General features: G+C 33.9%; 1 protein-coding gene across 2 annotated transcripts in view; it reads right to left on the bottom strand.

The window, feature by feature from the left end:
- LOC118201279 (Na(+)/citrate cotransporter-like) overlaps window positions 1–12,679 on the bottom strand; it is a 172,772-nt gene extending 160,093 nt beyond the window's left edge. Inside the window, exon 1 of one of the 2 annotated variants that reach the window (XM_035373347.2) lies at window positions 12,357–12,679. In XM_035373347.2, coding sequence (XP_035229238.1) covers window positions 12,357–12,359 — 3 coding nt within the window. In that variant the 5' untranslated portion in view covers window positions 12,360–12,679. Of the gene's footprint in view, window positions 1–1,710; window positions 1,868–12,356 lie in introns of those variants that run through there. The other variant, XM_035373346.2, reaches the window with a different exon arrangement.
- Between the last annotated feature and the right edge of the window lie 1,269 nt (window positions 12,680–13,948).

The following is a 13,948-nucleotide window of genomic DNA, read 5'->3' as shown; positions in this document are numbered from 1 at the left end:
TTTATACTATAACTTTGCTTCTATTTATCGTAAACACAAAAATAAAGCATTTTTGGAAACCTAAATATATGGCCTATAAAATAAATAAATAAAAAAATTTTCGAAAATTTTCACCAAAACGACGAATTTAGGGTAGGCACATACCTGCGTTAGCAAGTAGAATTTGCATAAACATATTTACGAATTTATTCTGGCCGGAAGTGGAAAATAAGAGAGGACAATAAAGTTTTAAAATAAAATAAACTCTAGTAAAACTTAAGATCCCTTACAGGTTAACGGGCTTTACGCTAACAAGAGCCATAGAGCAAGAATGTGAAAAAAAAGTTATTTATTTTTTTGAAAGAGTTAGGATGCGGAAAGAATATGTAACATAAACTTAATTCTTTATCTGGTGCTTTAGTCTAGAACAGATGCCGAAATTTCTTCAATTTTACTTTCAACGTGAAAATTACGTCAGACCGATGAAAATGTAAAAGTTTTTAATAAACGCGCTTAAAAACTCGCGTCTTTTTCTTTATTTAAGGCAAAAAATAATTAATATTACACTCTATAAATAAATAAATTAAATTAAATTAAAAAGAAAATCCGAAAGGTTTCCAATTTTAAATTACGTCCAAAGGAGCGTTTCTTTAACATTTTGTGTGTTACTTTTATTTATTAAATATCATGTTCTTCGCACTAAAACCAGAAAATTCAGTTCAAGAGCAATATCGCAAAATCATTTAAAAGGAGCGTATCTTTAGAATTTCCGATACACAGTCTTACGCGCTAGAGATAAAAATGTTTTTGCTGTACAGCGTTGCCAATGCTCGCTTTGAAATCTTTGAGTCTGTTAATCGAAAATTCGTTAAAGTTTTACAAAATATGAAATCGATAATAAAACAAACTCAAAATTTCAAATTTGGGCTTCCAGATACCCATATTCGAAGAAGGATTACGCCATTCAGAACTGGATGGCTCTTGTTTTATCACAATGCGAGAAATATATATACATTAATGCAGATTCTTCATTATTTAATTTCTTCACATATTAATACTGGACGATATTTGGTGGCAACAGTTTGAAAAATGTAAGTAGTAATATTTATTTATTTATATAAGTAATAATATTTATTTATTTATATAAGTAGTAATATTTATTAAGTAGTAATATTTTAAGGTAAAAAAATACTTTATTTAAAGGTAAAAAATAATTAATATTACAATGTATATATAAATAAGATTTCTTATAAAATATCAGTGGCACAAGTTTTTCAGAAAAAATTCGAAGCATTATGTTTCACATTTACAACACAATGTAGTTCAGTTATTGAAAAAGTTCCTCTTGCCCTGAATAGATTTCCAGAAATAAGTGCGTTTGTTTATGATTTCTCAACACGAAATTTCTACGCATTGATTCGAAGATTTGCAAACAATGACTATTATGAATCTTTGCTCTATGACTTCGCGCAAAGATTTTCAACTTTGTTTGCCCACAATTGTCACTCGCGTTCAACCAATACGATAAAATCAACCTACATGCAATCCAAATCGGGACAAAACGCCAAACGAAGATAATTCATTTCGAAATTGAAACTATAGCGATAAGGCAAGCCGGCACATCAAAAGGCGCACAGACTATGATTTTTGATCCAAATCAACAAGTATCTGCTTTGACAACGAGAAATCAATGACGACAATCGAAAAAGCAAAGTCCCTCTCCACTCTTACCTGCGTTCCAATGAGCAGAGGAACGGGGGCAAGCAAAAAAGGAATTCCCAGTCCAGCAACGGTTTTCCAACGATAGCGAAACACAGGCAACAGGAACATGCTGATCGGTCCGGATTCAAGTGGCACAACGGACCAAGCAAAGTTCTGTTCCGAGATGAAATAAACGATAATTGCTTGTCCTTTAACCGACTTTTATGGTCCGTCAGCTCTCGAAAACAGATAACGTTAAAAAATGAAAAATATTATGTTGTAAATAAGGAACGTTGCGTAAAATTATTTTGCAGTAAAGGATGTAATCTAATTGAAGAATAGCGTGCCGCCATCAGCTACTTTACGTCGCTTCGTCATTTAAGTCATTTGATAAATTTTATGAAGTTTAATGGAGAATAGCCGTCTTCTGAATCCGTCATACGTGAAGAGCGCAGAAATTTTGACGATGATGGCTAATCTTCGTCAAAATTCAGCAGAAACAGATGTTTGAAAATTTTTATTTTAACACATACCAATCTTTTCATTAATTATTATCAAAAATGCAGACTTTTATTTCAATAAATGGCAATGACTGTTAAAAATAAAATTTATGTGAGCGTGCGTTTGCAGTCGGCTGAATTCTTTTTCCCGGCAGGCCTTGCAATAAATATTTGTAAAAACAAATCTTTAGAATTCTGAATGTAATGGATATTTTTCTGCTTATTATTTCCTTTTTCTCGGGGTAGTTACGCTTGGATTATTTCAGTCTAATATGTTTTTGTGGAAGGTGTGATGTGAATAAAAATAAGAAAAATAAAATTGGACAACATGGTTCTTCATGCGAGAATCTCGTTTATTTCTCACATTCTTCTTATTATTTAGTGTTATTTTTTAATAATAAAAAGAGACTCAATGTATTTCAACGAAAATGTGTTCCTTTTTTCATTTCCAATAATATTTGTAAAAGATTCTCAATTATGAAAGTGTGCAAATACTTTTAAGAATTGATACACTCAGTTCGGCCATTTTGTTTTGGAGAAATCCTTAATTAAAAATAAAATATTGTTAGGCCAAAGGGCTATTAATTACATTTTGGCAGTTTGTGGTGTTTCACTATAAACGGCGTTTCACTTTTCAGATTGTTTCCACCAAATATTATCGCCCTGTATTATATTTAAAGAAATTAAACAATGGAGAATGTATATATGTTTCTTGTACTAGAGTGTTCAAATTTTGAATAACGTCGTTCTCCTTTAAACATTCCTCATTCCAAACTTTCCAACATTAGAATCACGAGAAAACATGAAAAGTGATGATTTTTGTTAAGTATAGAAAAATACTAATAAGAATTTTAAGATTTCAAAATAATTTGAAAAAGATTTGTCATTAATGAGCCCGCCTTTTAATTTTAACGTGCGAGACACACTAGTTCAGATTGAGTGAGAACTCATTGATCTGCAGTCGGACCACCTGTAAAAGCCAGTTTCATTCCAGCGAATTAACGGTTTATTTGTGGTTCAAATAAATTCAAAAATTTTCTAGATTATATCAAAAAGGATTTAGTTTTATTTGCATTTACATATATACATTTACATCAAAGAATATTTTCGTTCATAAAGTACAAGAAAAATAAATACCGATCACAAATTACTGACGAAAATTTACATTCGGTATTGCTTAGAATTCTATACTTATGTAAATAATTTTAATAAAATTATATGTGAAATTGTAGTTTTTTTTTTTTTTTTTTTTTTTTTAATGTAACATCTAAAATCTAAAGAAGCAAAGCTTTGTCGGAGTTGTAAGAATACAGGTAGAGTCTAATTAACACCGAGTAAATGGCTACCTCGCCAAATTGGCGAGATATCGCCAAGCTGGCAATGGTTCCGGCAAATGAATTTTGCCGTTAAATTTGACGAGAAGTCGCCTTTTGGCGATATTTTTGGTCCGGCCCCTTTATAACTATACTGGGTACTGTAATGGAATAACTGTAATTGATCCTATATATAACTGTAACCGTACTCGTCCCTCATATTTCTTCCAGTAATTTCGAAAAGTGGAAAGTACTAGAGCTTTCTGGCCGTCCAGGGTAAACTATTTCGGAGTTGTTCAGTTCGGAATATTGAGATGCCTCCGCGTTAGATCCGCTCTTTAGATGAGCTTTGCTTCGCGTTGTGTTTGATATTCTTAGAAGTGTAACTACTGATTGCACTTCCTGTGATACTATCAGCAGCTCAGTATTTTTACGGGAAGTTCCAGAACTGTGAGGTGTTTGCTTGGTAAAATAAACGTTATCAGCCTATCATCGATTCTGTGTGCATCTATTACATACCCGTAAGCCCGCAACAATATTAAGGATTGCTTCAAGTCTTTTGGAACCTTATAATGCAGTGATAAGATAGAAAGATCTGCTGGTCAAGCTCCACTCTTAAGCAAAGCTGTCACTGACGAAAGCCCTTCGCTTGTTACTATAACAGAAACGGAAATCTGAAATCTGAGTTAGTTAACATTGAGGATACCCAATCAACAGATCTCCAAGTATCCCTGTTACGGATCACTCAGTTAAGAAACGGATCTCGGAAGCTGTTATAGATACAAAACCCATGGATAAGAAATCGATATACTCGTACATACGAATGGCTCTGGGATTGGAGTGGAAACTGTATTGGCTTTTGTTGTGCATTTCCATGAATGTGAAACAAAAAATAAAAAATATTAACTAAAGGAATTTAAATCTGTTTATCAAGCCGAACTGGCCGTCATCTTAAAAGCGATGAATTGGATAAAAGGAAACTTGACAAGGCAGCATACAATTCAGATTTATTCCGATTTTCTATCAGCATTAGAAAGCCCCTCCAGCCCGGGCCAGCCGAGTTTCGATATTCAAAAAGTAAAAGAACGCTATAGGGATCTTTCCACAAAACATCGAATAAAAATTTCTTGGGTGAAAGTGGACGGACGCCCTTGCAAAAGAGGCTGCTATTGAGGTAAATATAGAAAGAATAGATTATCGGGGATCCAAACGGAAAGCAATAAGGGAAATGGATCTAAATATATATAAAGAATGGAATAAAAAATAGAGAGATTCAGACGGTACAAAGGACTACTTAGAAAACATTGAAATCTCGAAAAAAAAATTTAAACCACAACCGATAAAGACCTTTGTCGAATCCTTTCAGGTCACGGTAGATTCTCGGCTTACCTAAACAGATTTAAAATTCAAGAAAACTCAAACAATTCACTATGCGAAAAGCTGGGAAATAACATGCACTATGTGGAAGAATGTGAATTAACAAAAGATCTTAGGAATAGCAAGCTGGACTTTAAAGACCTGGTTTATACCGGAAATGAAGCAAAAAACATAGCAAAAGAGATCATGGAAAACATTAATAAAAACCTGGTCGCAATTGGAATAGACCAGTAACAAAGAGCACCGAATATGGCTGCTGCTGCAGACTTCGTTTATTCATGTTGTGTTGTCCTATATGTTTTTCCTTCGTGGCCGGTCTTAGAAAAGCCATAAGGCGAGCTTGGGCTTGGCAGGAGGGTGGACCTACCAACCAGCATGCATGAAATAATTGCAAAAGAACATTCGAAATCTCATGTCTCACATTAAGTATATATTGATAAGTAATTGTTTTTACAACACAGTATTTGTAATAAAAATTTAAATGTATACTATAAAAGCCACAAATTTACTATCAAAAAATGTTTGATTAATCATCGATGCCCTTTTGGGGGGGGAGGGGGAGGCTCGTATTTATAGAAGTTTACGTGTGTCTTGCATATTTCATCGGTTGACCCGCATGCAGGGCCGTTGTGATTCCGTGTCCTCCGTCTGGGACTTACTTAAAGTAAATAATGTGAAATTAAGCGCATAAAATATTACTTTAAAATGTAATTTTAAAAAAATTCTATTTAAGAGCGCTTTCGCCTTTCCACCTCGACCTGGCAAACAATAAAAGCAAGATCCCAACTTCCAATGACTATGCTTACATGATGCACCAAGAAAGACTTTTTAGCCCGTTTTTGATCATCTCTGGTCTAATACATTGAATAAGAATTTATCATCATTTAAAATCCCGAAAAATAGACAAATTTTTTTTAAATATACGAATTATATAAATTTGTGACTTCTCTTCTTGAATTAAAATGTCATCTGATATTGCCAACTGATAAAGCTCTATCTTAACCGTTGAATAAACTAAAACTCAAGACAAATTTCAATTTTACAAATCAAGCAACTGTCTTTGCAACTGTAATGTTTGCAACTACAGGGCCTCTCAAAAGATCATTGCCAAACTTAGCATGCTGGTCATGGTAAACAAAGATTTACATCGAAACTTCGGTCCCAAAATGCGAATGGCGACTGCTAGAAGACAATCATCGCAGGCAGACTTATGGGAGAGTGGAAGTGGAAGCGTGATCATTTCAATTTCCAAAAAGAGGATGAATAGGTTTACTAACTCGGAATTTGCGATGTGCATTACGCGTATGGTGTCGGGGGCAGAAATGGACGAGTCGTGATAGAGATGTACACTGAGGGGTGGGGGAGACAGTTCTGTATCTCCCGTTCTATATCTGGCGAAATTAGAATTGCGTTTTTCATGTCTAGAAACGCGACATAGGATATATATTATATTTATATATAGCATTGTTCTAATGTAGGTATTTTGACACAAAATCGGACTTTTTCTGAAATAATATACCAATTTTTTTCCATATTTCGATTCTACGACTCAAGTTATGCCTAAATATTAAATTTTGTAAAATTTGGTGCGACATTTACGGAGAAATTCAAAAATTTATTTTGGCGCGTTTTTTTTTTTTTTTTTTTTTTTCAGTTTTTGCCAAGAACAATTTACTTGGCGAACTTCTTAATACATGGCAACCTATTTTCCTTTCCCTTCCATCTTGCAGGAGCGAAAAAAAGTCACATCGTATCTACTTTCAAACAGTTATAACAAAGTGCCTAAACCACATTTGATGATGTTATCTCTTTCAACAAATATGCCAAATTTCAAATGGCGCCACTATATAAATTCACGTTTATCTTCGGAAATTTTGGGTAAAAAAAACTGTGATTTTCTGCAAGTATGCGTAGAAACACGTCTACTTTAAGATGATGGTAAAAATTTTATAGATTATAATTCAAAATGTTTTCGAAAAATTTATAAAAATAATTTTTAAATACAAATTTTAAAAGTAAATCATAAAACTGGGCGAATTTTATTTGGAATGATCCTAAATTTCGAAATGTGAAAGGAAGAATCAAATGAGTTTAATTAAAAAAAAAAAAAAAAAAAAGAGAGAGAGAGATATTAACAAATATATACAAAATTCAATTAACATTGAGGAGCTAAAATTTTGAGAGCTAATTTTTTAAAAACTACTCGTGCGATTTTTACAAAATTTGGCAAAATTTGAGTCGTATAATCGAAATATGGAAAAACATTGGTATGTTATTTCAGAAAAAGTCTGATTTTGTGTCAAAATGCCTATGTTAGAATAATGCTATGTATAAATCTACTTAAGTCAAGGTTTCGAGACATGGTTTGGTTCGGTTTATTAGATTACGGCAAAGCACTCGAGGGCTATCTGCCTTAAGGGAAGGATGCCTTCGTGGAGGACGTTTTAAGGGAAACTGGCTCGTATACACGTTACACATGGGGAAAACCACGAAAACACTCATGCATCCAGCCCGTTCGCGGGATTCGAACCTCGGACCGAACTACCTGTGTTCAGCGACGTTACCGCTTGGCCGCTGGTGGGCGTTTCGTTACATGGAAAACGCAAGTTAAAATTTCGACAATCCCCTTTTTGTGTGCCCTGTCCCAACCCTTTTTTGTGTGCAAGGTGTATATTTTTAATAATTTCTTCATAAAGCCTGTGCACATTGAAAACATCACGAAGTATTAACTTAGCCTTTTACGTGTACTATCTTTGGTTGTTTGGTAAATTTTTGAGTTTCTCCGTAAATTTCGCACCAAATTTTACAAAATTTAATATCTAGGCATAATTTGAGTCGTATAATCTAAATATGGAAAAAACGTTGGTATGTTATTTCAGAAAAAGTCTGATTTTATGCAAAATACCTATATTAGAACAATGCTACATATAAATATAATACATATCCTTAGTCGCGCTTTCGCGACATGAAAAACGTAAGTTGAATTTCGTCAATCGGCCCAGTAAAGCGGGAGATAAAGAACTGCCCCATTCCCCCTCCCCCCCGCAGTGTACCTTGAGTGCTTCCGAATAGACACTGACCAAGTCGTGCTTTGTTTGGACAACTGAATCGTAGATTGTGTGAGCAGAAGCTTTCCAAGCAAATAGCCACATCGGTTTGAGACACGCACATTTGTCGTAGAGGAAGCTGTGCTACTGGAATTTGAGACGAACCCGCAAACAAGTCTCCGAACAACCGAACGTGTTTTGCGTGTACATTTTGACGATTATCCACAACACGTTGCATTCCCACGCTGGTACATGCACAAACGGGTCGGACAACCGGACTTTCCTTCGTGGATTTTGTTTTCCAATGAAGCCTCTTCGGAAAACGGTGTCCTGAACCTGCACAGCATGCACATAAAAGCCCAGGGTCTACACGTGCCCAAGTCAACAACGTTGCAACATAGGACTTTGGACTGGTATTATTAGTGACATGTTAATTGGTCCTTTCCTCAAAGCCTCGATTGAAAAACCTATCTCTTCTTTACAAAAAGAGTGTTGCCGGATCTGATAGTTGACGTTTCAGTAGCTACGCGCCGAAACATCTGGTTTCGATATGATGTAGCGCCTACACATTATGACGCACTCTGTGACAATACCTTGATAGGACAAATCCCGATCTCTGGACTGACAGAGGAGGACCAGTCGCATGGACACCGCGATCCCCCCCGACCTAACTTCCCTGAATTTCTACATGTGGGCATACATGAAGTTCGTGGTGTACGAGACGACTGTAACATCCGACATGGATCTCGTCGCCAGGACTATGGAAGCGGCGACACGTGTCCGTGGCACACCTGCAATTTTGAACGGGTCCGTGAATGCATGCGTCGACGTCGTAAAGCATACATTGTGGCAAATGAAAGGAATTTTGAACATCTTCTGTAATTTAACCATGCTCCTTAAATAAAAGACATATTCATCTCTTTCGACATTCTTTCTCCACCTTTACGCCTGCGAACATCGCCCCCTAGCGGTCCCCGTTCGCATTTTCGAACACAAGTCCGTATGAAAATTTTGTTTGCCACGGTATGACAGACCAGCATGTAATGTTAAGTTTGGCAAACTGAATGATTTCAAAGCGAGCAATGGCAACACTGTACGAAAAAGAAAACATTTTTATCTCCAGCGCGAGAGACTCTGCATCGGAAATTTTAAAGATATGCTCATTTTAAAATTAATTTGCCATATGGCTGTTGAACTGAATTTTCTAGTTTGATACTGTAAAACATGATATTTAATAAATAAAGGTAACACACAAAACATTAAAAAAACGCCCCTTTGGACGTAATTTAAAATCTGAAACCTTTCAGGTTTCTTTTAATTTAATTTTATTTTATTTATATTATTATCAGCCAAAGCCCAGAAAGTGAAAAACGGCATTTTGCGCTGATTCACTTTTCAAATTGTTGCCACCAAATATTATTGCCATGTATTATATTTAAAGAAATTAAATAATGAAGAATCTGCATGAATGTTTCTGGCATAGTGAAGAAACAACGGTACCTAGAGCCATCCAATTTTGAATAACGTAGTCTTTCAGCAGAACATGGGCACTTGGAAGCCAGAATTTGGAAGTTGTTTTATTATCTATTTCAAATTTTTTAAAACATTAACGAATTTTTGATTAAGAAACTCAACGATTTCAAAGCGAGCCATGGCAACACTGTATGGGAAAAAAAAAAAAAAAAAAAAAAAAAAATTATCTCCAGCGTTTCGAAATTGTGTATCGGAAATTCTAACTCTTTCAAAACTATTTTTGCGATATTGCTGTTGAATTGAGTTTTATGGTTTAAGGGCGAAGAACATGATATTTATTAAATAAAGGTAACACACAGAACGTAAAAAAAGCCCCTTTGGGCGTAATATAAAATTCTGAAAACTTTCAGATTTTTTTTTTTATTATTTATATTATTATTATTATTTATTTTATTCTAGTACGTAATTCCAAAATAATTTCTAAAAACCTCTAAATTTTGAGATATAAAAATTTAACCTTTACTTGCAAAATGAATAAATGAAAAAAAAAAAAAAAAGTTTTTTGAATCTGTGATATAAGCTCGATATACCAGAACTATATGATTATCTTTCTTGTAAATCTTCGCAAGCGAAGTCTGTCATACGATTATTTAAAACGCAAATATTGTAGATCTGCGACTTCCATTTTTGGACATAAAAAAAAAAAACGCGTGACGCGCTCGATTATTACGCGTAATTTTACACAACGCTTCATAAATTCTGTGCAACTGAACTCTGATCCACGACGCATCTAGCATTCCACATTCCGTGCTTTTGTTAACCCTTGAACTTTTGACGGCACATATGAAAGCGATAAGAAGAAGAGGTTTGATTTCAGCTGTATATTCAATTCTGACAGGATGCTCCCTTTAGTTCCCAGTCATACTGTTGCAAGGGGTAATACAGCTATTATTTCTGATTTTACATATTTTTAAACAATACTGTTTCCAATTAAGGAAAATAGTTTTATTCATTATTTGCAGTAATTTAAAAGAAAGATAATCATGCTCTGCCAATCGATACCAGTTTTAGACTCTAGATTTTCAAACGCTTTTTAGCCCAAAGGGCGTTAGCCCAGAAGGGTTACCAATTTCGTTTTGCGACGTTTCACTTTTCAAATTGTTGCCACCAAATATTATCGCTCCGTATTATATTTAAAAAAAATTAAATATTGAAGAATCTGCATGTATGTTTCTCGCATTGTGAAAAAAGAACGGTACCTAGAGCCATCCAATTTTGAATAACGTAATCCTCCACCCGAATATGGGCACCTGCAAGCCCAAATTTGGAATTAGGTTAGTTTCCGGACATAAAACATGATAAATGTGCAATGCCTTTTCCGGGACTCACAATCCGGATCTTCCGATTGCCAGCCGGACGTGCTTTCCACTCACACTACGAAGGCATGTGATATATAAAGAGAAATGCCGTAGAAGCAAACAACATTAAATTCAAGATAACCGCGAAATGTTTTGTGTTGAGTAAGTTAAACTTTTTAGACGGTAGTCTACTGATTTATTTAATCATTAGAGTAACAAAAAAAAATATTAAAAAAATCTGAAATGTTTCAGATTTTAAATTACGTCCAAAGGGGCGTCTTTTTAACATTTTGTGTGTCACATTTATTTATTAAATATCACGTTCTTCGGACTTAAACCATAAAACTCAGTTCCACAGCAATATTCCAAAATAGTTTTAAAATGAGAATATCTTTAAAATTTTCGATACAGAAACTCGCGCGGTGGAGATAAAAATGTTTTTTCTGTACAACATTACCATTGTTCGCTTTGAAATCCTTGAGTTTTTTAATAAAAAATTCGTTAAATTTTTACACAAAATAGGAAATCTATAATAAAACAAATTCCAAATTTGGTCTTCCACATGCCCATATTCGTAGGATTACATCATTCAAAATTTGATGGCTCTAGGTACCGTTGTTTTATCACAATGCGAGAAATATACATACTTTTATGCAGATTTTTCATTATTTAATTTCTTTAAATATAACACAGGGCGATAATACTTTGTGGCAACAGTTTGAAAAGTGATTCGCCGTTTCTGGTTAATCGACGCAAAATCGCAAAACGAAAACAATAGTCCTTCAGGGACAAAGCCCCTTTGGACTAATAAAATAATCTTATATTTAGATACATTTTTAAGAATATAAGTGCTTATTTCTTACTTAGTATATTCAGGGAAAAACTGTAATGCAAACAAAAAAAATAAGTTTTAATATGGTATGTGACTTTGCAGAGAGTGTCACAAGCTTTGCATTGACGTTCGTTTCTTTAGTCAGGTTATCCGGCGCAGCAGAGGCTAGTAACTACCAACCTTGTAAAAAGGAAGTTTAGAGATTGGTTGAAGAAGACTGATAAGCAGAGACGGCTGTTCTGAAACCATTCCAAAGATTTTAGAACAAGGTGAGGATATGTTTTATACAGAGTACGAGCAGTACCCTCATTGTTAAAGTACTCGTCCACAAGCTTACTCTATGTGGACAAGTGAATTACATTGTGTGTGGACCATTAATTGTAAATCTGCATTTACTGCTGCAGATTGTCATACTATCACTTGAAGGATGCCAAAGGCACATGCGTTCAAACGACAGATGTAATCCATTACTCCTAGCCATGATAAAACTCGCTGACTTGTTCTGATGTTATTCCCAAACGAGTGAGGTAAGTCACACCACAACCGCTAATCACGAGAGCCCGTACTTAGCTTTAAGGGCGTAATGTGGAAAATCATTGTAATTTTCAATCGTTGCTGAAAATGTACATGCCAAATGTAAATTTAAAATATAACTGTATGGCACAGAATCAAATTATGTTTGCTGTATAAAGACGGGGCACCAATAAAGGCGCCGGATTTAATATGTTCAACAAAATACTTTCAGAAAATGGGCGAAAAAAAATTAACATACTTACCATACAGGTGAATGATCCGATTCAAGAATGCAAAATAATGTATGGCAAATACACTCTACGACTTAATCTGCAGCACCAACATTATCTTGATGAAATTCGGAATCGCTCTTTCACAAATCTGCCTATCGAGCTAGCTAATGGCAGTTTTTTGTTGTTTTTCTTTAAATTTAGAATTTTTTATATCACTGTAATGCAAAATAACGATGCTTCCAGCTGATGAGAACACTGTGTTTTAATATCCACTGTCAAGCTGGTGTCCTCAAATTTCTTTATTAATCTACAAACTGTTCTTTATTTTAGTGCACGTTAACGAGCAAAGATCGCACGAGTTTTTCTAACAATCTATACCTAACACTCGCCATTCTTGCAAAGAATTTTCGCAGTCAAAACTGGGAGCGACTAAATTTCAACTCGGCAGGAAAATTTGATTGGTCAACGGTACACGTCACATGTGACGTCAAAAGCGGGGTGTTTTAGATTTACCCCACAGGATTACCTGCCATTTTCGGTTGCTTGTTTTCTGAGCTCTGCAGTGATATTTTTTGGCGAGCTAAAAGAATTTTTTGATAAAATATTTTAATTGGTAATTTAGATATTGTTTGCTTGTAATTAAACACGTGATTACAAATTATTGTAAAGTATTTATTTTTGAGACAAACTTTTTGTAATCTATTTATTTTTCATATATTGTCTTTTGAGAACAGATAAATTTAGCTGAAATTTCCTTTGTTGAACAAAGGAAAATGAAAAATGTTTCAGAATAGCAAACCGTGTTAGTTTCAGTCAAACATTAAATATTTTATACCATTTTTTGTGTCAAACATTAAATATTTTAATATCATATGCTACCATTTTTTTGTGTCAAACATTAAATATTTTAATATCATATGCTACCATTTTTTTTTTGTGTCAAACATTAAATATTTTAATATATGCTACAGTTTTTATTCATTTTTTTAATATTTCTGATGACAAAATAAGTTTTTTATTTTCTATTGTAGTACATAACTTTTTGTTATAACAATGGAATATGAAAAGATAGAAGTATTTGAATGTATGTACTGCTGCAAAAAGTACAAAAAGAAAAAGGTTTTATATGAACACATTCGGGAAGTACATAAAGTACCTGTTGTGGCTGAAGGAAATTTGAAATGTCCTATTAATGCCTGCAATTTTTCATGTAGAACGTTTGAAGAGTTAAGAAATCACGCAAGAGATCAACATGGATACACTCTTAACTCCGTTGAAATGACATTTAATACATATGAAGGTAAGATATTAGAAATTTGCATTTTCTGCGATAAACGTTTTTAATTTGAATTACCCCAAACTGAGTACAAATTACTATTTTTGCAAATTCATTCATCAAGTTGGGGAATAAAATACATCTATTTTTGTGAGTATAATTGATAACAGAATAATTTCCTTAGCATCTTGCTTTTTTCTGTTAGCCTGATAAACCCCCATTATTCTTTAGTAAAAATATTTCAAATAATAATTATTATTAATAATATTAAGATTAAGTAATATTTCTCTTCCTCAACTATTTGAAATATGAAGTAAACATTTTCTAAATAATAAAAACATATATA

Source organism: Stegodyphus dumicola, chromosome 1 (genome assembly GCF_044657685.1).
Source record: "Stegodyphus dumicola isolate Sdum_Otavi_A_Nest chromosome 1, ASM4465768v1".
Taxonomy (NCBI): Eukaryota; Metazoa; Arthropoda; class Arachnida; order Araneae; family Eresidae; genus Stegodyphus; species Stegodyphus dumicola.
This window is presented reverse-complemented; position numbering and strand designations above follow the sequence as displayed.